Raw genomic sequence first — 22,497 nt, 5'->3', positions numbered from 1 at the left:
ACACACACACACACACACACACACACAACTGGGACGAGAACCTCACCAGGTATTTTAGCTCCCTACATGAAGGCAGTCTGGTATTTTCTACTCTTCTTCCTGTTTTATTTTTTCTTAAATCCTGGTTGTGACCTACTAGATTGATTTCACAACCCGTTCATGAGTCCCTGAGCCACAGTTTCATCAACACTGAGTCATAGCTCCAAGTATCAAGGCCAGGATTCGAACCCATGTAACGTGGCTTTGGAGCCTAATCTCCTGGCATAAAGTACGTCTGGAAGAGCAGAGTCTGGAGGCGCAAGGACAGGTGCAGACTATGCTAATGAGGGGAGAAGAAGCCTTGATAATCCCCCACCTTGCACTCCAGTGAAAGATACCAAAGTCACCAACGCGTCTCTAGGATGCAGACTTGCTGGTGTAGACACACCCTCTTTATTTAGTCTTCCCATGAAGTAGGGTGGATGGAGAATCAGTCTAAGCGACTGAACCAAGGTCCTGGAGCCAGAACTGAGAGCCTGGTATCCTGTCACCTGGTCCAGAGATGCTACTGCGCCCTCCCATTAAGGATAATGACAGTGAGGCGGGAGATGGCAAACGGGGAGGAGGGTGGAGGGGGGTGGAGTGAGAGGTAGTGGTGACAGCGGTGATGGTCATGACAGAACCCATAATATTTGGTCCTGGGTACATGGGTAGTGGGGAGAGTGGTGGCGTTACTGATGGCAAGAAGAATAATGGGGAGGTTGCAGTGATAGTGGCAGTGGTGGCAGGTTTGGGAGCCCCACTACAACAGCTTGTGCGCCCCCTTTCCAAGCAAAGCTGACTGCCCCCTCCCCCTCCTCCTTCCCCAGCACTTCCCGGAGCACCTGGACCACTTTGCGGAAAACATGGAGGACTTCTCTAACGACCTGTTCAGCAGTTTCTTTGATGATCCGGTGCTGGACGAGAAGAGCCCTCTACTGGACATGGAACTGGACTCCCCCACGCCAGGCATCCAAGCTGAGCACAGCTACTCCCTGAGCGGTGACTCAGCGCCTCAGAGCCCCCTCGTGCCCATCAAGATGGAGGACACCACCCAAGGTAAGAAAAGGTAGCAGGACCCAGGGACAGCCCAGACCCCAGGACCCCCAGGAGGGTTTGATATGAGAGAGAACAAAAAGGCAGGGGGCCTCACTCCTCTGAGAGGTGTTTGTGGGTGACTCCTCCAGGAAGCCCCTGGGCATCTCAGCCTGCAGTGCCCTTCTCTGCTCCCTTGAAAGCTTCCTCCCCACCTCAGAAAAATGAGGCTTCAGGAAAGTTCTTCAGGAGAGTTTTACCGTGTTCACACACACGGTAAAATGCTTGGTAGGGACATGGGAGCAAGCAAGCCCCCCACCCTTGCCACCATGGCATCCTCCAGCCTCGAGGGCCCGTGTGCGGGGTACAGGGTGCGAACCAATCTGGCTTCGCTGTGCGTTCGGATGCTTCTCCCAGCTGCCGTGTGATCTTGAGCAAGTTGCTTTATCTCCCTGGGCCTGTTTCCTCAGTTATAAAATGAAGATAATAAATGTGTCATAGGAATTCTGGCCAGGGTTTTTAGATCTATACATAAAATACCCAGTTGAGTGCCCAGCACATAATATATAAAAAGAATTAGTGGCTATTTTCACTGTGAGTGTTAAAGTCTTGTTAATACTTCAGCGGCTGGCACAGGGACCAGTGTTTTTAATTCCGCTTTCTCTTCTGAGGACAGTGGTCTTGAATGAGTTTCTTAATATTCTCATCTATAAAATGGGAAGAATAATAATGCCTGCCGCATAGGAATATTGGGAGGAATAAAAGACTTCAGAAGTAGCGAGGCCTGAGAGCCTCACTCAGCTCAAGAAGTGTGTGCTGCTTCTGAGGGTCTTTGAGATCCCCCCAGGGGCAGAGATGGGACTCTGCATCCCCACCCTGCTCACCTCTGTGGGGCCAGGGACACCGCCTGGGGTTCAGATGGCTTCAGGGCTGGGGCTGCAGAGGTCTTAGCATCCCTGCATGCCCTGGCCTCTCGGGGAAGCTTCTGGAAATCACATCAGCAGGTCCTCAGGCCCCACCCTGGGGAGGGGCAGCGTGTGGGGTGGACCTCCTCCCATGGCAGGTTCTCCATCCACCCCCACTAGGCCAGCCCAGGCTGGCCACCCCAAGTCTATTTTTAGAGCAATTTGTCTGTGGGCCCTTTGCAGGGGTAGCTTCCCGGAGGCCGGACAGCTGGCCCTGTAATTTAGGAAGATTGTGGGTGTTCCTGGAGCCCTGAGGCAGGCTGTGGCCCAGAGCTGGGGCACTCAGGCTCCCAGCAGGGTGGGGCCTCGTCTCTGAGGTGGGACCGGGCACCACTGACCCCCTCTCTCTACCCACAGCAGGCCCCAAAGGCCAGAGCACCCTGGTCCTTCCCTTGCATCCCGGCTCCCTTGCATCCCCAGACCCCCGCCTCATCTCACCACTGCTGGGGGCTCACAGGGCTGACTTGGAGTGCAGGACTGTAGGCACTACTCAGGATAAGGGGTGATGCCTGCCAGCCCTGTGGCCCAGGTGAGGCCAGGAGCTCCACTAAGAGGGCAGGAAGTGGACATCCCCTAGGAAACCTGCACATCACACCTCACCACCCACGTGCCCTCCCCACCCCTACCTCCTTACCACCCTCCCCAAGCCCGTCCCCAGGTCCTGTGGATTCTCCATAAACTTGTCTCCAGTATGTCCCTTCCCCTCCATCCCACTGTCCCTTCCTTTGCTCAGGCTTCATCTTCTCTTGCTGGACTATGTCACCAGCCTCCTGCGAGTCTCTTTGCCTCCATCTTGCCTACAGTCAGGCCCTTCTCCATACGCACGCAGCATGATTTTTTTTTTTTGACATTACAAATCTGAGCATGCTTAAAACCCTTTGTTGCTTCCCCATTACCTTAAGGACAAAGTCACAGCTGTGAGCCCAGCCTCCAAGGCTGCACTACCCCTGCTGGCCTCTGTGGGCCCACCTTCCCCTTCCCTTTGCATTGCAGCTGCTCTAAACTGCTTGCGACTCTCACAAGGTCCTGAAAGCCTAGCACAGTGCTCAGCAAATGTTCACTGAACAGCAATCATTCTATTAACAATAGCTAGCATTTACTGAGCATTTCCTTCTTGCCGGGCACATCTACAGATGAAGAAGCTAAGGCTCAGAGAGGTTAAGCAACTTACCTAAGGTCACACAGCCAGTCAAGAGGGGTCCAGATCTGTTGTCCATGCCTGCTCTGTGAACTGCTGAGTAAAGTAGATGCCTACCCCCCCAAACTTTCTGGCCCCAGCCTGCCTCACAAGTGCCCCACTTTGCCCTTGCCTGCCTGTACCCTAGTCTCTCTCCTCAGCCCAGTCTAGAGCAGCTCCTAGGGGGAGGAGGGCAGCAGAGCCCTCTGCTCAGGGAGTCCCCTGAGCCTGGTCCTGCCCCCTTCCCCAGACGTGGAACATGGAGCATGGGTGCTGGGACACAAACTGTGCTCCGTCATGGTGAAGCAGGAGCAGAGCCCGGAGCTGCCCGTGGACCCTCTGGCTGCCTCCTCGGCCATGGCCGCTGCTGCCGCCATGGCCACCCCCCCGCTGCTGGGCCTCAGCCCCCTGTCCAGGCTGCCCATCCCCCACCAGGTGAGCCTGAGGACTGTTCCCAGGGGCTGAGGGAGGGACGCTGGGGTTGGGGGTAGGGATGGGCCTCTGTGGGAAGAGGCCTCAGAAGCCTTGTGTAGCCCGGGGCTGTGTGAACTGGGAGCAACGTGATCCTGGGGCTGAGGGTCAGAACTCATGCACCAGGCCTCTGCCGACCCCTTGGGCTGCCCCTTCCCCATCCTAGAATGGGAACAAGCTGTAGCACTCTCGGAGGAAGCTGGGGCCCCTCGCTGTATGCAGAAGGCAGCTGACAGGGACCTGGGCAGGGCTGAGCACCAGGGGCCTCAGGGATGGAGAAAGCCCTGGCCTGAGGTCCAGGTCCTCAGGGATGGAGAAAGCCCAGGTCAGACAGCTCCCTCAAAGTGTTGGGATTTTAAAAAAGAAAGACCAAAATGAGAATACAACAGTTGCGCTGTATTTCAGTTGTATATGTTTGTGAGATCAATATTTTTTACCTCATACACTCAGGCCACTCCTCCCCCCACCACCCCCCATGATATGCATTCAACTCTAGATCCAACATGAACATCTGAAGAGCCTCCTGGGAATGCGAGCCCCAGACTCTGGGCCCTGCCTGGGTCCCAGCTCAGCTCTCATTTGTGCTCTGGGCATGTTGCCCTTCTCTTTCTTCCTCAGCTTTCTGATCTGTAAAATGGGAGCATGAACTGCCTCTAAGGGGCTCCAAGCCCTGAGTCTACAATGTAAGGGTCTGCTTGAAATCCCTACATTTGGGGTTTGACTGGCTCTGCCCCCTGCTGGCCACATGTCTCACCTGATCAAAATGTATGTGGCCCAAGGCCAAGATTAGCCCCTTTCTACCCACCCGCCCCCCACTGACCCAGAGGACCAAGGGCCCCTTGCAAAGATGGAAGATCTTTTGTGACCATCTCCAAGATGGCTCAGCGACTCCTCAGGCCTTGACAAAGCAGGAAAGGAAGGCGCAGCAGCAGCGCAGCAGCAAGAGCCAGTCTCGGGAGGCTGGGCACGTGCCTCAGAGAGGGAAACTGAGGCTCAAGGAGCTAAGCGACTTGCCCAGAATCACACAGTGAGAAATAATGAGCTGCAGGGCGCCTGGGTGGCTCAGTTAGTTAAGCATCCCACTCTTGGTTTCTGCTCAGGTCATGATTTCCAGGTCGTGAGATCAAACCTGCTTAAGAGCCTCTCTCTCTCTCTCTCTCTATCCCTCCTCCACTTCTCTCCCCCTCTCTCTAAAAAAACAAAAACAAAAATCCCACACGCGGAAATAATGAACCGCATTCCAAAATTGGCCTCCAAGTCTCAGAAGCCCACACTTTCCACTCTAGTAAGAGCATGATGCCCTTGTGGAAGGTCCAGGAACCAGAAGCTGGCATTGTTGGTAATAGGCTGCATGACCCACCCTCCTGCATCACAGTGCCTTCTCTGTCCCCTGAGGGCTGAGCTGGGATGTAGACCAGAGACTCTCCAAGGTCCCTGCCAACTTGAACTTTCTGTGATTCTTACTCATCTGCCTACATTGGAGGCTCTGTGTCCCACCCACAGTGTCATGGCCTCTCTCTGCTGGCTGTGGACCCAAAAGAGACTCAGTCCTGAAATCCAGCACCCAAAAACATGGTGCCTTCCACAAAAAGAGAACCAGTTAGATGCATATTGAGAATCGTGTGTAGGAAGACAAGCATGTTCTTTTTTTAAATTCAATTAATTAACACATAATGTATTATTAGTACCAGAGGTAGAGGTTGGTGATTCATCAGTTGCATGTAACACCCAGTGGTCACTACATCACATGCCATTCTTAATGTCCATCACCCAGTGACCCCATCCTGTCACCCCCTCCCCTCCAGCAGCCCTCAATTTGTTTCCAGTGTTTAAGAGTCTCCCGTGGTTTGTCTCCCTCTCCGATTCCATCTTGTTTTATTTTTCCCTCCCTTTCCCTATGCTCCTGTTTTCTTTCTTAAAATACTGCATATGAGTGAAATCCTATGATAATTGTTTTCCTCTGATTGACTTATTTGCATAGCATAATTCCTTCTAATTCTATCCATGTCGTTGCAAATGGCAAGATTTCTTTTTTTATAGCTGAGTAATACTCCATGATATGTATGTATGTGTGTGTGTATATATACACACACATATATATCACATCTTCTTTATCCATTCATCTATCAATGGACATCTAGGCTCTTTCCATAGTTTGGCTATTGTGGACATGGCTGCTATAAACATTGGGGTGCACATGCCCCTTCAGATCACTACATCTGTATCTTTGGGGTAAATACCTAGTAGGTCATGCATGTTCTTGGTGCCCTTTCTGGAACAGCAAGTTGGGACATAAAGAAATAGCAGTGCGTGTTTGTTTAAAACATAAATCTAGTTCTGTCAGCCCCTTGCGATACACCCCATCAGGGACTCCTTATTGTTTCAGACTTCTTTGCCTGGTCCCTTTCTACCTTCTGTGAATCCTACCACCACCCCCACCCCCACCCCCCGGCCAGGCCTTCCGGTCTTGTTTCCTACCACTCCCCCCTGGCACACCCCAACACTCTGGACACCCCAAATACCTGCAGATTCCAGAGCCAGCCATGCTCTCTAGCCCCTTGGGCCTTTGCAGTTGGGAATTCCTTTCATTTCACTTACCACCTGCCTTGTCCTTTATCTGGAACGTTCCTGTTTATACTTCAAGGTTCAGCTGCCTAGAGAGCTCACCCCGCGCCCCCAGCCAGTTCAGGCCTTCTTCATCGGCGCTACTGTTGCCATTCACTGAACAGCAACAATGTGCCAGACATTACTTTTCTCCTCTTGGCAACCCATATTCCAAGGCCTGTGACCTTCAGAGTCAGCAAAGAGCAGCTTCCATTAAAGAGATGGCCTTGCCCTTGGAGGCTGCAAGAAGCCCTCCTTCTCCGAGCTTAGGTCTAAACTACACTAGCTACTTAGCTATCATTCTCTTCTCTTAGGTCTTACTTGACTTCTCGAAGCCTGAGAACTTGCCTCTCCTCCATCTGGGCTGTGCCCAGAACCCTGGGTCTATCCACCTCCTTAATTGTGCAGAGCAGACCGCCAGCTCTAGGGAGGGTGGGAGGTTGAACGGCACGGTGGGGACAGCCCCAGGGGCAGCTGATGGAGCTGGACCTGTCTCTTCCTCAGGCCCCAGGAGAGATGACTCAGCTGCCAGTGATCAAAGCAGAGCCCCAGGAGGTGAATCAGTTCCTCAAAGTGACACCGGGTAAGTGTGTCCAGAGAGGGACTCTTTCTTTCCAGTCTTGGGCAGACAGCATCCTTTGGCCCAGCCCATCCATCTCCCTCAACAGCTCCCATATCTCCCCAGAATATCCTTTCCTCCCTGCCCTGTGCACTTTCCAACCATCCAGCTCCCTTTTTACCTAGTCTACAACTGTCATCTCTGTTATTGACGCCCTCACCCTGTTAGCTAATCCCCCCTCCTGTCATTCACTAATGGAAGCCCACTCTATGGCCACCCATCCATCCATTCATCCACCCATTCATCCATCCATCCATCCATCCATCCATCCAAAAGAGTTCATTGGGCATGTCTAGGGAAGCAGAGACAGAAGACAGGTCCTGTGCCCAAGTAGATCACAGAGTAGTGAGAGCCAACTTCATAGCACACATAGGGGTTAAAGATGGCAGATTTTCCAGGAGGCTGTGGGGGCACATCCCCAGATCTGACAGGTGAGAAGGGAACAGAGAAAGCTTCTTGAACTGGCCAGAAGAACAGGCTTACCGAATATTTCCAACCCTATCTCATTAATTCATCAAACATTCATTGAGTATGTACTGTGTATCAGGCTCTGGGCTGAGTAGCACAAGGTTTAGAAAGATGAAAAAGACCCAAGCTTCGCCCTCCCATTGCTCACTCCCTCGGAGAGAAGATTCACAGAAGGTAGGAAGGGGCCATCGTGAAAACACGTCATGTTGTAAAGCGCCCTTCAATCCATAAGGCATCTTCACAGACATGAGCTCATTGTGTCCTCACGGATCCCTGAAGTCCATTCATTCCCTTCCAGCAGGGAAGTGAGGCTGGGAGGGGTTAATAAATATGACTACAGGTCACACACCTGGGGTGCATGACAGCAGAACTTGAACTCAGGCCCCCTGACTCCATATTCCAGGCTCTTTACATTATGGCATTCTTAAGAGGCAAATGAAAGTCCAGGGAGGGAGAGAGGACTCCTCCAGGGGGGCAGCTTGAGGCAGAGTCTGGAAGGATGCGGCTGTTCCTCCAGAGCCTCAGCCGGCTCTGCAATGATCAGGGCTTTCTGTGCTGTCCTGGGAGCTCTCCCTGCGCTTGGGCTCTCGGTCCTCGTGGCCCTACCCAGGCCTTTCTCTGACCATCTACAGCGTGTCAGTCTTCCTGATGCTGTGGCCACAGAGCAGCAGTGGGGAGGGGAGGCTTGGGCCCACAGGGCTCCTGGCCGGTCTGCTGAGAGCCCAGTGCCTGCTGTCCGGTCACGCTCAAGTTGGAAGTGGAAACCCTGGGATTGCTGTGGCTGATGTTTGGCAGTGGGAAAAAGGAAGTGACAGAGGCTGTTGCTTGCCCCATCTAATCCCCATGGATCTGGCTGTGGGCAAACTCCAGTCCCCTCTGGGGTTACCAGTGGAGGCTCCCAAGGGCCTGGACCCTGTGAAGTCAGGGAGGGGGAGGGACTTCGAGAATCTGGCCTCCATGATAGTCACACCAGGGACCGGGCTTAAAGGAGCCAGGCTTCTGTGGCGTCGGAGACGGGCTGGCATTCAGAAATGAACTTCCGGGATGTTAGCTTAACTTCCTGACATGGCAGAGGAGCTTCTGGGATAGCTGGTCAAGACCCCAGTATTCCGTCCCCCACAGTGTCGGGGGGACCTGGCTGACCTCTGATCTGCAGCAGAGGTGGGCTGCAACCCTCCTAACCTGGATTCCCCCTGCTCTCCCCAGAGGACCTGGTGCAGATGCCTCTGACGCCCCCCAGCAGCCACGGCAGCGACAGTGACGGCTCCCAGAGTCCCCGCTCTCTGCCCCCCTCCAGCCCTGTCCGGCCCATGGCCCGCTCGTCCACGGCCATCTCCACTTCCCCCCTTCTCACCGCCCCTCACGTAAGCAGATGGGGGCGGGCTGGCCCTAGAGAAGAGGGATTGAGTAAGTCCACCTGCACGCGAGCAGCGAGGAAGGGTCTAGGACCTCCAACCCTGATGGTCCCCGTCCCCACAAGCATTCAGAGAGGTGTGTGCCCGGCAGATGAGAGTGAGAATCTTTTCATCCAGCTCTGGGGTAAAGAGGAAACAGGTAGAGAAGTCCAAGAGGCTGCCGCATCTCCACTGTGGCAGGGACTAGAGGCAGGACTAGAACTCCACATTACCGGAGATGGCTCAGGCCGGCTCCAAGGAGCACTGCTTGGGGAGTGGTGCTCAGGAGGCCCAAAATTGCCCCGGGAAACATGGAGCTGAGTCCTGTGTGGAGCCTCCCAAGCAAAGATCATAGTGCAGGTAAAAGGGTTGCTGTCTAGCAGCTCCAAACAAGTAAGTTTTGAGGCTGTGGATTCCAGGATGGGGTCTGGGGGGCCCCCACGCCCACCCTGCGATAATATACTGAGTACCTAACATGCTGGGCTCCAAGCACTGTTGCTACATGTTAGCGGATTTAATCCAGGTCCACCCTATCTCAGATTAGGAAACCGAGGCTGAGAGAGTCAATGGCTTCCTTGAGTCACGCAGAGTCTATGGCAGAGCTTGGATTTGAACCCAGGGCTGCCTGGTTCCTAACCAGCATGTCTGACTTCCCACAGAAACTACAGGGGACATCAGGGCCACTGCTCCTGACAGAGGAGGAGAAACGCACCCTGATTGCTGAGGGCTACCCCATCCCCACGAAACTCCCCCTCACCAAAGCCGAAGAAAAGGCCTTAAAGAGGGTCCGGAGAAAAATCAAGAATAAGGTAAGGCATGAGCTGGACCCTGGCCCTGCCCCAGGGCTGCTTCCTTGGTGGATGGAAGCCTCTGCTCCCCTGGTGATAACAGCCCTAAAATTGTGGGAGCTCCCCGGAAATGGCTATGTGGCTGTGGTAACCCCTGTTTTGGCACCTCCCCCTCTAGATCTCGGCCCAGGAGAGCCGCCGTAAGAAGAAGGAGTACGTGGAATGTCTAGAAAAGAAGTAAGCATTCTGAGCAGGGTGGCGGGCCTGGGACCCACTCCCCACCTGCCCCTCTCCCCAGTGCTCACTCCAAGGGCACCAGAGCAGGAGTGGGGATGGGGGGGTGCTCAGGGAGGGGTGGGCGGTGCAGAGGGGGCAGCAGTGAGCCTGGGGACTGCCCCTGAGCTTGTGTCTGCTTGGCCCCCTCAGGGTGGAGACATTTACATCAGAGAACAACGAACTGTGGAAGAAGGTAGAGACCCTGGAGAATGCCAACAGGTAGGTAGTGCCCCCTGCATTGTCCGTGATGCCCGTCCTTCTCCAGGCAGGGCCCGGCTCTGGCATAGCTCTGGGAGGCAGGAGACAGGCCAGATGGCTGAGTTCAGGATGACAGGAACCCCAGAAACATGGAACACTGCAGCTTGGGACCCCTGGCTTCCCATCCTTCTTCATCCACACATAGGTCTAGACACCTGACAGAGCAGGTGAGCCGCTTAAATGAGTTGGTGTAGGGCGGTGGCCTTCAAAGTGGAATTCACCAGGCCTGGGAACCATTGGAAATACTGATTTTCAGGCCTGGAGCTGCCTACTGAATCAGGAACTCCCGGGGAGGGCTCAGCAATCTGTGTTTTACTAAGCCCTCCAGGTGATGTTGACGTACCCTAACGTTAGAGCCCTAACGTTAGAACCCCTGGCACGGGTGCTTGCCACTCCAAGCTCTTCTCACCAACAAGCAGCATCCGCACCACCTGGGGGCTTGTAAGAACCACAGGATCTCGGAACTCTCCCCACCCCCAACCCCAACTTGCAGAATCAGAATATGCATTTCACCAAGATCCTTCCATGATTCACACGCACTGTTCCCTTTGAGAAACCTCAGTACAGGGCCCAGCGCGTAGCACCTACCTAAAGTCACAGCCTGGGTTTTTTAATCCCACTCTGCCATTTTTGTGATCCTGCGAAAACCATTAAAGCTCTCTGGTCCCCAGTTGCTTTATCTAAAAGGGGACGATAGAAGCTCTATCTCCCAGGATTCTTAGGAAGATTCAATGACACGGTGCAAGTAAAAGGCCCAGCACTGTGCTTGGCATTTAGGAATGCTCAATTCATGTTAGCTTTTCTTCTCCTCTTTTTTTTTTTTTTTTATGGTTATTCTGAATTCTTGATAGTGCCTCACCATGAGCCCACAGTAGGTCTCTGATAATTATTTGCTGGGGTAAATTGAAATGACAAGAGACGACAGCTGGTACTTAGCCAGTGCTCAACAGAAGGCTTTCTCCTTCTTTCCTTCCTTCTCCCCCAGCTTCTCCAGCAGGATCCAGCCACTCCCCCTAATTGACCTGGGATCAAGAATGCCCCCCACTCAGGGAAGGGGGGCGGGGGCCCACACCCCTCACCCCTCTACCTCTGGCCCAGATTCCTCTCTCGGCCCAAAATAGGGCCAGGCCCTTGGAGCTATTTCGCCACCTGCTGTACATTCTGGTAACTGCAGCCCCACTGGCCAGCTAGGTGGAGGAAAGAAAGTTAAACTATAGTTGGCCAGGCACTGGCTGAGCACCCCCTGTGCGTGCCCAGAGGGCTCCACGTTGGGTGGGACCCAGTCCTAGCCCTCAGGGAGCCCACAGTTAGTGAAGGAGACTGACATGGAAATCCACGAACAGAAATAAGGTGCTACAGGTGCCAGGATAAAAGCAACAGTGACAAAATTAACCAAAATGGTACCTACTATTTACTGGACCCTCTCTACACACTAGACACCTGCCGGACATGGATGGCTTTCTTATCCATTCTGGCAGTCGTAGGGTACAAAGGAAGGAAGGTCAATGTAGCTGTGACTGGTGTAGGTGAAGATAAAGGTGACCTCAACCCAGGTGGGGCAGACCTTCCAAACCCACTTTGGCGAGGAGCACCACAGAGCACCCCTGAGCTCCCATAGGGTGACCCAGGAAATTCACCCCAAGATAGGCCCCAGGTTCCCCAGGCCACACCACAGAGGAGCCAACCAGGAGGTGACCTTTTCTGTCTTGACCGAAACGGGTACCTGGTGTGGAAGCCAAGTGTGGGGCCAGCCCGGGGGCTCCCTGGGAAAGTTCCAGGAGGCAGAGATGCCTGCTGGTGCAGAGCCTCCTGGGTGACCACAGTGCCTTCCTCAGGACCCTGCTCCAGCAGCTGCAGAAGCTCCAGACTCTGGTCACCAACAAGATCTCAAGACCTTACAAGATGGCCGCCACCCAGACTGGGACCTGCCTCATGGTAGGTGCTATTCCTTCACCACAGGGCCACGCAAGGACAAGTGTTCCCCAGGCTGGCTTTCTAGGAAGGCAGGCAGAGCTCTGAGGGTTGGGCAACACCACCAGGATACACCACCCTAGTGCCTGCTGGGCCGGCTCTTGAAGACCCCAGCCTCTTTCACCAAGTGCATGGAGCCTTCCCGAACATGACCTTCCCTGACCAGTTCTAACACAATGTGGATGTGCAGCGACACACATGAACCCAGTTAGGAGGTAGGGCAAGTCCCTTGAGGAGGCGGCTTCTATACCCTAAGGGGGAAAGGGCTTAGGGAGACACAAGGTTGGGAGACATTTGGTTCTTTCTTACTGGAATGAATAGTGAGTGAGGAGAAGGCTGAGCAAATCTCTAGAAACCCAAAAGAATGTGCAGGGTGTAGTTCAGGCATCTGCAGGTTCGTCTTACACGCTGTCCTGGGAATGTGCAGCCTGGTACCTCCCGGCTGATCACTCCCTGGGGCCTCTGAGATCCTCATGCTGTCTGGTGTCAGGCACTGCATGGGCCCGGCTTAGTTCCAGATGTGTGACTCTTCCTCGTCCTGCTGCAAATCTGGTGTGATGCTCTGTCCCCCTCCTTTGTCCCCCACCCAGGCCCCCCCCACTCCTTTCTCCCGATCCTGATCTCCCACCTTACAGGTGATATCCATGTTGACTACTTCCCTCTTTTTCTGACACTGCCTGTGGTGGCCCCTGAGGGGCTGAGATGGCCTGAGCAGCCTCCTCCACCTTCTCCAACAAGGGGAGAAGATCGCACATCTAGGAGGTGGTTGGCTCCGGGTGCTGCTTTCTTGGAAAAATACCAGGCTTTTTATACCTATTATTTTGGGGGAAAAAAATTGGGGGTGGCAGGCATTGCACCCTCCCCCAACCCGCTCTGACCCCCACTCTCTCCACTACCAGGTGGCAGCCTTGTGCTTCGTTCTGGTGCTGGGCTCCCTTGTGCCCTGCCTCCCTGAGTTCTCCTCCAGCTCCCAGACTGTGAAGGAAGACCCCGTGGCTGCTGACAGCGTCTACACAGCCAGTCAGAGTGAGTGCTCTCGGCCAGGCCATCTTCCATCAGTCCCAACGTCTGGGCATCAGCCAAATAAAAGACAGGAGCTGGGCAGGTTCCGGGTTGGCAACATCTTATTCTACCTCCTGGTTTTGCAGATGGAAAAACTGAGGCCCCCAATGGGTCCATGATTTATTCAACATTAGTTGTAGAATTGGGGCTACACTGCAGGCTCCCTGATCCCAGCCCACCCAAGAGTGGCCTGCAGGGGTTGGGGGGGAGGTTTAGGGGACAGCAGGAATGTTCCCACCCTACTGCCGCTCCCCCCCCACCACCCGGCCCCCATGAATTATAGTGCCAGTGGTTAAAGGGCATCTGCCAGGAACAATTAGCATTTCAGGACTGGGATAGCACCTGAGTTTGGGTTCGAGGGCACTTTTTTTTTTTTTTAAAGATTTTATTTATTTATTTGTCAGAGAGAGAGAGGGAGAGAGAATGAACACAGGCAGACAGAGTGGCAGGCAGAGGCAGAGGGAGAAGCAGGCTCCCCACAGAACAAGGAGCCCGATGCGGGACTCAATCCCAGGACGCTGGGATCATGACCTGAGCTGAAGGCAGCGGCTTAACCAACTGAGCCACCCAGGCGTCCCTCGAGGGCACTTTTTGATCAGACAGTGGTGGCTGAAGCATCGTGTTAAGGAATGCCAGGATGTCAAGCATGGGCAGAGGAGGGGCAGCCATGGTGGGAGCTCAGGTAGTTATCTCCCCGCGGGGGACCGATGGTGATTAAGAGCATGGGGCCTCAAAATTCGTCATGTCTGCCATTGCCGCTTGCTAACTGCTTGACCTTGGGCACATGTCTTGAGCTCCCTAAGCTTTTGTGTCTTCATCTGAAAAACAGAAGTCCCAGTTCTGCACTCCCCGAGCATGGCAGTTGTCACAACTAAATGGCACAGGGAACACACACTGTTAGCACAGGGTCTGGTACACAGCAGGTGCTTACTCATTGAGCGCATCCCCTCCCTTTTTGAAGACCTTGCCAGGGGGGGAAGAAAAGGTACACTAGGTGGGTGGCAAGGAGACAGCAAAGAATAGTCTGGACTGCCAGAAACAGAAGGTGCTTCAGGTAGACCTACAGAGGAATGTTCTCACGGTTCATCGTCTACCAGAAACGAATCATCAGGCAGGACAGGAGGAGGAAGAGGAAAGAGATGGGGGGGTCAGAGAGGGAGGAGACGGGGAGGAGTAGGATTCAAGAAGGAGGAATAGGCAGGGAGAATGAGCTAGACCATCGGGGCCTTGAAAGGAGGAAGGGGTGGGGAGGGTTAGGGGAAGAGGAAGTGGATGTGGCTAGCCAAAACCACTCCCTGGACAAGCGTGGCCTGAGAGGAGACAGGACAGTTGCAGAGGGAGGTGGACCCTGGGGGTGTGAGAGTCGAGAAAGTCACTGAAAGTCACATATCCGTTTTCCAAGGCCAGGGGCGCCCTGGGGTATTTGGAGTTTGGAGGTAGAGGAAGCAGGAGGAGAGGAAGGGAGGGAAGTGGGGGGTGGGGCCAGTGTGGATGAACAAAGGGAGTCCGAGGAAGCAAAGGAATGAATGAGCCCCTTGGAGAGAATGCAGTGGGTGGCAGGCCCTGTGTGTGTGTCTGTGGTAGGAAGTGGCTTCTGGAGCCGGCTGGCTTTCCGGGCTGCTGCGTTGCTCAATGGCAGGGAGTGTCCTTCACATACTCTCTTAGGTCAGGGCCTGAGGGCCGGGAAGGTGGTGGTAGATCCTTGAGGCAGGCAGCCCTGGGTCTGCCTCTCCTTTCCAGTGTAGGCCAAAGTATCTGATAGGCTAGAACCTCAATTACCTGTTCTCTGGAACAGGCCTAAGAATATCCCCTTTCCAGAAGTTTCTGTGAGATGCTCGTTATTTGATATACAGGTCAAAGGGCTTTGCACAATGCCTAGCACAGGGTAGATATCCAACAAACTGTTTCCTTTTCCTTCATTTTCCTGAAGAGCACACTAGGGCCTAGAGCAGGGAAGAGGGAGCCAGGGTGGCTCTGGGGGTTAAGCCTCTGCCTAGCCCCCCTCACCACCCCCCACTCGGACTCCCTGCTCAGGGGGGAATTTGCTCCTCCACATCCCCCGCCCAAACCCGCCTTGTGCTCGCTCTCAAAAAAATAAAATCTCCAAAAAAAGAAAAGTGGAAGGATTTTGATTCAAGGTCTCAGAGGAAGTGAGTAGTGGAAGTAGGATTAGAACCCAGTTCTCAGATGCCCCACCCTGGTACCCTCTGCTTGGGAAGAACTACTTTCTCAGAGTGCTTACTGAACAGTTTCAGTCACTTTGTCCATAACGCTCTCATCAAACCACATCTACACGAGCTCGACCCTAGTATGCCTACTTTATGGAGGAGCAAACTGAGGCTCAGAAAGGCTAAAGCAAAGCCTAAGGCACCAGAGGTCATACCCAAGGGCAGTGTTAGAGTTGGGGTTCTGACTCAGGCCCTCGTACTTCACTGCTGGGCCAGGAATGTGGCTGGGAGTGGGGAGGCTCGGCCCAGAGGCTCACCATCAGCTCTCTGTCCAGTGCCCTCCAGGAGCCTCCTGTTCTACGATGAGGGGGCAGGCTCGTGGGAGGATGGCCGCAGTGCCCTGCTGCCCGTGGAGCCCCCAGACGGCTGGGAGATCAAGCCGGGAGGGCCAGCTGAGCAGCGGCCCCAGGACCACCTGCAGCATGACCACCTGGACAGCACCCACGAGACCACCAAGTACCTGAGCGAGGCCTGGCCGAAAGACATCGGTGGAAACGGCACCAGCCCGGACTTCTCTCACCCCAAGGAGTGGTTCCGTGAGAGGTAGGTGGGCGGGGCCCCTTCCCTTCCGGGGCCCCAGGCTCCACCCATTCTCCGCGGGAGGGGGGCTGGACCCCATCTCAGCCACGCCTCCCCAAGGCCCCATCCCACCCGCATTCTGATCCAGCGTGCAGAGTGGTGAGAAGGTCCTCAATGGACAGACTCACCCCAGACTTCTGTTCTCTCTCCAGGGATCTCGGCCCCAATACCACCATCAAACTCTCCTAGGCGCATCAAGACCCAGGACACAGGACGTCCCCTCTGGCACCCGGAAGAGGGGTGGTCTTGCTCTCTAACCCGAATCCAGCTTGTCCCCCTGCCCCCTGGGCTCCCACCCCAGGAGAAAGGGTTCCACTTCTCCCCAGCCCTTCTTTGCCTACCAGGGCCTCTCCTTTCCCCATCACATTTGGACTGTACCCTTGGGCGGACCACTCTGTTCTCACCTCTCCCTCCCACAGCCATCCGTCCTTCTCAGATAAACCACTCACTGAGCTGACCCCCTCCTTTCTCATAATGACCGACTGGACCACTGCCTCCCTGCCCCCCCCCTACAAACACACCCATCAACACACCAACACACACACCCCCTCACCCCCCACCCCACTGTACAGAGACCAAGAACAGAAATTGTTTGTAAATAATGAACCTTATTTTTTATTATTGCCAATCCCCTAAAATATTGTATTTTACAAGTTTCCATCCTCCCTTCACCCCTCCCTTGTTTTATATTTTATGAAGTTAGTGCGGGCTTTGCTCTTCCCCCCGGCCCTCACCCGGCCTCCCCCTGCCGCTGCCCAAGCCGCTGGGCCTTTTTAATTGCCAAACTGCTTCTTCCATCAGCTCAGCACAAGCTTTAAGAAGGCAAAAGTAAAAAAAAAAAAAAAGATGCAGCATCAATTCCTGACTTTGTGCCTTTCTTCATGGTGGGGGGAAAGGACTTTCTTCGTGGCAGGGAGGGGACCAGGACTGAGAGATGGGGAGTGAGAAGGGGAAATCTATCTTATATTCCGCCAGGGGTTCATTGGGGGTGTGGGCATGTGGGAGGGCATTTCTCCCTCTTCCAGCCAGGTGCAGGATTCTGACTAGATGCTCCAAGGATTCTGCTGGAGGCTGCTCCTCGGACTGCTGACAATGGAGGCAGAGAAGCAGATCAGCCACAGTCTTGGCCTTTGGGGATGCGAACTGCTAGGATCAAACCTATCCTGTGGACCAGACGCTGTGCCAGACACGTCCCATGCTCTACCCAGTGTGGTCCTCCTGACATCTGCCAACATTTCAGCCCTCGTGTCCTCTGCCTCAGCTGGGTCAAAGGTGCAGGCTCCACAGTCAGAAGATCTATGTTTAACTCCTGAGGCTGCCGCTCCCTAGCTGGGCATGGTAGCCAGAATTCTAATGCCACCTCCAAGCTTCCTGGCCCCTACTCTGCTTCCCCGCTGCTCCCCTCCCCCTCCCATACACACCTATTTAATCCCCTCCCCTGGAGTGTGCAGGAGACCTGTAAATACAAGGGGATGTCATGCCCATAATTAGGTGACCTTTTACGGCAAAAGTAAAGAGGTTCTGCAGCTGTAATGAAGGTCCCAAATCAACCGATTTGGGGTTCATCAAAAGGGAGATGATCTTTGGTGGGCCTGGCTTAATCAGGTGAAAGCCATTTTTTTTTAAAAAAAGGCACTGAGCCTTTCCTGAGAAGAAACAGTCCCCTGTTGGCCTTGAAGCAAACAACTATGTGTGAAGTGCATGGAGGGGGTGGCCTCCAGGAGTTGAGGGCCAAAGTGGCAAAGCACTGAATTCCACCAAAACTTCAACATGCCTCATCTCAGCTCCAGATGAGACCCCCCCCCGCTACACACACACAGGGCCAGCAAGGCTGAGCTGACTATGGGCCATGGAAACTGAGATCATCCATATGTCATCTTAAGCTGCCATGTTCATGGTCATTTATTACACAGCATAGGAAAGTGAGATATTATATAACCCGAATCTCTCTGAGCCTCCATTTCCCCATTTGTAAAATAGGACATAACACCCAAGGAATGAGGTAGTTGTGGAGTCAACAAGGTAAATTATGTAAGGGGCTTAGAGAAGGTCCTGGCCCATGGTGACTCCAAGAAAGATGAGCTGTGCATTTAGAGGCAATATTGAGCCCCCTCCTAAGGGCCAAGCTAGAGCTTATTGTCATAGCACAAAGGAGGGCACCTCACCCAGACTGGAGGGCTTCCTGGAGGAGGCAACATGGACTGCTGGAAGTAGGCAGGAGAGAGGAAAGGGGCATTTCAGAAGAAGGGGAGCAGCCCGAGCAAAGGCCTCTCAGATGTGAGAGAGCAGGAAAACTTCAAGGAAATTCAAATCATTTAGAACAGCCCAATGGTTGAGAGCAAAGAAGCAGAGAGCTGAGGCCAGGTGGTGATCAGGGGCCAGATCCCAAGGGGACTCAAATGTCTTCCTAAGCAGGACGTGGTGGTGGAATGTGTCTACACCAGCTGCCCACCAGCTGGTGGAACCTTAGAACCTCAGAACCTCAGAACTGGCCATTAGGCCATCCTCTCTCCCTCTTCCTTCACAGCCTCGTCTTGACCACTGGATAGGGACTCCGCTGCCTGCTGTTGGGCATCAGTCTGAGATGCTAGGACATGCAGGCCTCTACAGCAAGGCCATGAGAGACTGGGCTCCTGGCCCTAAACTCCAGTCTCATTAACAATAACTTTTAGCAGACCTCTTTCCTGACATTCATCTGTTCCCTCTGTTAGTCACTCAACAAACTGTCTTCAGAGGTGCTAGGCTGGTGGTGGAGGCTGGGGAGTAAACCAGCCATCGGGGCTGGTGTGATGGAGGGCAACGTGGACTTCATAGACTTCAGACTGGGTGAATCAGGGAGGGTCACTCAGAGGAGGTGGCCCTTGAACTGAGTCTCAGAGAATGGGTAGGAGTTGGTAAGGTAGAGAGAGGTAAGGGTGTTGGGAGTGGAGAGATTGGCCAAGGGCAAAGGTGTGGAGCCATGAGAAACAGGGCCAGGACTGAAGTGAGCCAAGGAGGGTTAGGGTGCCCTATGCATAGAGGTGCTTGTACAAACAAGTCTGAGAACGAGCCCCTCCTTAAACTGTACACCCAGGCACTCAGCTAGCCTCACCTGAGTCCTGGCCCTGGTGAAAAGGATGGCCTTTCTGGGGATCTAAACCAAGAACATATCATTCTGAAGGTGATGGGGAACTACTGAATGTTTTTAAGCCAGAGAGTGAGATCATCAGATTTGCCTGTCCCACAGCTCTGCAGGTGGTATACAAGGATGAGACAGAGTCCAGAGATAATCAGACAGAATTAACAACAGCTCTGACATCAAATTAGCTGTGGGCTGCAGGAGTGAGGGCAGAGCCTGGATGACATTGAAATGTCTGACATGGAGGCCATGGTGGCTGATGAGATCATCAGAGGGGACAGAGAATACAGGAGGAAGAGCAGGTTTGGGGAGAAAATCATTCATTTGAGCACATCTCGAAGTTGAGTTGCCTGTAGAATGTTCCCGTTAACATGGAAGTCTAGGGCTTAGGAGAAAGGGATCCCTGGTGGAGATAAGGACATTGTCTGCATCTGGTGTGTTAAAGTCTTAAGTCTACATAAAGGGAAGAGAGGTGAGGGCAGAACTCCAGGAATATGGACATGAAGAGACAGTAGAAGGTAAGGAGTGCACAGGGAGGCTGAGAAGGAATGATCGGAGAGGGGGAAAAAAAAAAAGGGAGAAGAGAGTGGCCCAGAAACAGACAGAGGAAAGCCTCCAGGAGTGGAGATCAGTGGTCTCAGATGACATCTGAGAGGCTGGGAAAGATGAGAAGAACACAAAGCGTCTGCTCGCTTGGACAATGAGGAGGTCACCAGTGACCTTGGTCAGAGCTGTTTTGGGGAGAGGTGAGGTGGAAGTGAGAACAGGAGGGATGGATGGGAAGGGGACAGGGGGACCTGGGGATGCACTGAATTCTTTTGAGGAGCTCTGCTAGGAAGGAACAGAGAGTGGCACCTGGAGGGCAGAGGTAGGTGAGATCAAGAGCAATTTGGGGGCTGTTCATTTTTTTAAAGTTTTTATTTAAATTCCGGTTAGTTAACATACAGTACAATTTTAGTTTCAAGTGTACAATATGGTGATTCTTTTGGATGGGAGAAAGTTGACCATGGTTATTTCTAGAAGACAGGGAGCCCACAGAGAGGGAAGAGGATTAGGCGGGTGGGGCAAGCGTTCATGGAGTGGATGGAGAGGTCCACTCTGGACCAGAGAAGCCCAAACAAAGGGAGGGCATTCTGCAGATGGAGAATGTGGGGAGACAGGAAACTGAAGCAGACCCCCATTCAGTTCAGGTCTGATTTCAGGGTCATGAGATCCAGGCCCCCAACAGGCTCAGCGCTCAGCACAGTCTGCTTGAGTTTCTCTCTGGCTCTTCCTCTGCCCCTCCCTCCCAAATAAATAAATAAATCTTATTTAAAAGGTGGGGAGGGGCACCAGGGTGGTTCAGTTGGTTAGGCGGCTGCCTTTGGCTCATGTCACAATCCCAGAGTCCTGGGATCCTTGGGCTCCTTGCTCAGTGGGGAGTCTGCTTCTCCCTCTCCCTCTGCCCCTCCCCCCCACTTGTGGGTGCACAAGCGCACTCTCTATCAAATAAATAAATAAAATATTTTTTTAAAATCCAAGGACATTGGAGCTACCTAGAACAACTAATCCAGAGAGCTCAGGGCTTGGTGAGGTAATCCAAGTGAGGCCATCTGCGATCACCACCCAATGTCTGTCCACCCAGGGCAGTCTCTCCTGCCTCTGTAAGGATGCAGGGTTAGTCTGCTTGCACATGCCACCTGTTGACATACGACCTCCTCAGGGTCATGCATCACATCCCTCACGTGTCCCTGGTGATGGACCTGTAGATTCCACGCTCTGCCAGCAGCCAGCTTGGCCACGCACACAGCTGATGGCTGTCCCAGTGCCAGCCATCCCATCCAGATTGCCACAACAGACCCTAGGTTACAACTGGAAACCGAAGCCCTAGAAGCAGGGAGAACAACTGTGGGCAATGCCTGGAGATGGAGTAAGCCAGAGTGACGCTCCAGTTCCAGAGGGCTGGATGGTCCCAGGAGCCAGCTGGCTAAATTGGGGTGTAGGTAACAGGTGCTCCTTGGGTCGCTAGGGGAGCCAGGCTGGGAACTCACCTCCAAAGGAGGCTCAGTTGCTTTGTCAACAGAGTGGCAGTTAAGGGTGGAGGTCCTGACGTCTGCACTGCACTTGACCTTAACAAGTCACCCAGCTCTCAGAGCTTCAGTGCCCTCATCTGTGAAATAGTCCCCACCCTCCTGAAGGCGCTGTGAGGGGCAAGTGAAAGCTTGCACACAAAGCTCTTAGCCCAAGGTCAGCTGCGCAGTAAACACTCGAAAAGGCATTAGCTATCATTTTCTGGGTGCAGACACAGTGGGCTGGAGATGAGCAGAGCCGCTACCTGCAGCCGGGAGAGGCTGCAGAAGGTCCCCGGACTAGTCAGGGGAGAGGGCCTTCATTCTTCCCTTGGATTCTTGGGAAGTGAGCAAGTGCCACAACTCACCCATAACACAGTCAACAGCAGGTCCTAAGGCGGGGCGGGGTGGGGGGGGGGGGAGGTGTGAGGATGAAGGGGAGATGCTTTAGTTTAAAAAGGTTTGAGTGGGGAGAGCTCCGGCAGGAAAGAGCTGAAGGAAAAACCAACCTGGAAACCCAGCAGCTAGGCAGCTGGTGAGGGAATGTCAAATCTAGCCCAAACTACCATAATTCATGGTATAGGAGGTTACCTTGGGCCAGGCTGCTAGGAAAATTAGCAAACCCAAAGGCACATTGGGAGGTTGGAGGTAGGGGATGGCTCCCAAGTACCCTGCCTCACCCCCTCCAAGGGTGGGCTTCTTTAGAACTTGGATTTAGGGAGGAAGCTACCCTGTGGCCAAGAAGCTTAAATGCACTTCCATTTATTCCATTCACCCAACATGGGAGGACTGGACCAAGAGAAAGGTGGGAGGCAGAGCTGAGGGAAGCTGGGTCCTGCCCTTTGGTAGTTTTGTTTATTAAATAGTGATTTATTTGCTTGAATCACTTGAATGACATCTCAGTGTCCTCGTCTGTAACATGGAGGAAGTGATAATATCTACCACCCAGAGTTGTGGTGAGAATCAAATGAGATGTTAGTTATTGTTCGTGTGTGAAGGGGAGGGTGCTGACAGAGGCCCAGGAAATAGTTCTAGGGCTAAAGGAGAGAGACAGCATCTGTAGTAGAGGATTAGGGAAGGGTTCCTGGGGGATGTGGCACTTGAGAATGGCCTTGACTAATGGACAGGATTTTAGAGAAGAGGACACACTCCAGGCCACGGGAACAACCTGTACAAAGACACAGAGGAGGGGCGCCTGGGTGGCTCAGTGGGTTAAGCCTCTGCCTTCGGCTCGGGTCATGATCTCAGGGTCCTGGGATCAAGCCCCACATCGGGCTCTCTGCTCAGTGGAGAGCCTGCTTCCCCCTCTCTCTCCGCCTGCCTCTCTGCCTCCTTGTGATCTCTGTCTGTCAAATAAATAAATAAAATCTTTAAAAAAAAAAAAAAAAGACACAGAGGAGGACGGCCACTGTAGGACC

General features: G+C 53.6%; 1 protein-coding gene across 1 annotated transcript in view; it reads left to right on the top strand.

The window, feature by feature from the left end:
• Nucleotides 1–16,668, top strand: part of LOC111150050 (cAMP responsive element binding protein 3 like 1) — a 34,572-nt gene extending 17,904 nt beyond the window's left edge. Inside the window, exons 2-12 of the mRNA XM_022507376.1 lie at nucleotides 849–1,077; nucleotides 3,446–3,630; nucleotides 6,775–6,853; nucleotides 8,564–8,721; nucleotides 9,411–9,560; nucleotides 9,718–9,776; nucleotides 9,966–10,034; nucleotides 11,909–12,008; nucleotides 12,944–13,070; nucleotides 15,610–15,877; nucleotides 16,066–16,668. Of these exons, the coding sequence (XP_022363084.1) occupies nucleotides 849–1,077; nucleotides 3,446–3,630; nucleotides 6,775–6,853; nucleotides 8,564–8,721; nucleotides 9,411–9,560; nucleotides 9,718–9,776; nucleotides 9,966–10,034; nucleotides 11,909–12,008; nucleotides 12,944–13,070; nucleotides 15,610–15,877; nucleotides 16,066–16,102 (1,461 nt within the window). The 3' untranslated portion in view covers nucleotides 16,103–16,668. The remainder of the gene's footprint in view (nucleotides 1–848; nucleotides 1,078–3,445; nucleotides 3,631–6,774; nucleotides 6,854–8,563; nucleotides 8,722–9,410; nucleotides 9,561–9,717; nucleotides 9,777–9,965; nucleotides 10,035–11,908; nucleotides 12,009–12,943; nucleotides 13,071–15,609; nucleotides 15,878–16,065) is intronic.
• The last annotated feature ends 5,829 nt before the right edge of the window (nucleotides 16,669–22,497 follow it).

Source organism: Enhydra lutris, unplaced genomic scaffold, assembly GCF_002288905.1.
Source record: "Enhydra lutris kenyoni isolate GAN:26980312 unplaced genomic scaffold, ASM228890v2 scaffoldscaffold22, whole genome shotgun sequence".
Taxonomy (NCBI): Eukaryota; Metazoa; Chordata; class Mammalia; order Carnivora; family Mustelidae; genus Enhydra; species Enhydra lutris.
The sequence above is the reverse complement of the archived record's forward strand: the minus strand, read 5'-3'. Positions and strand labels throughout refer to the sequence as shown.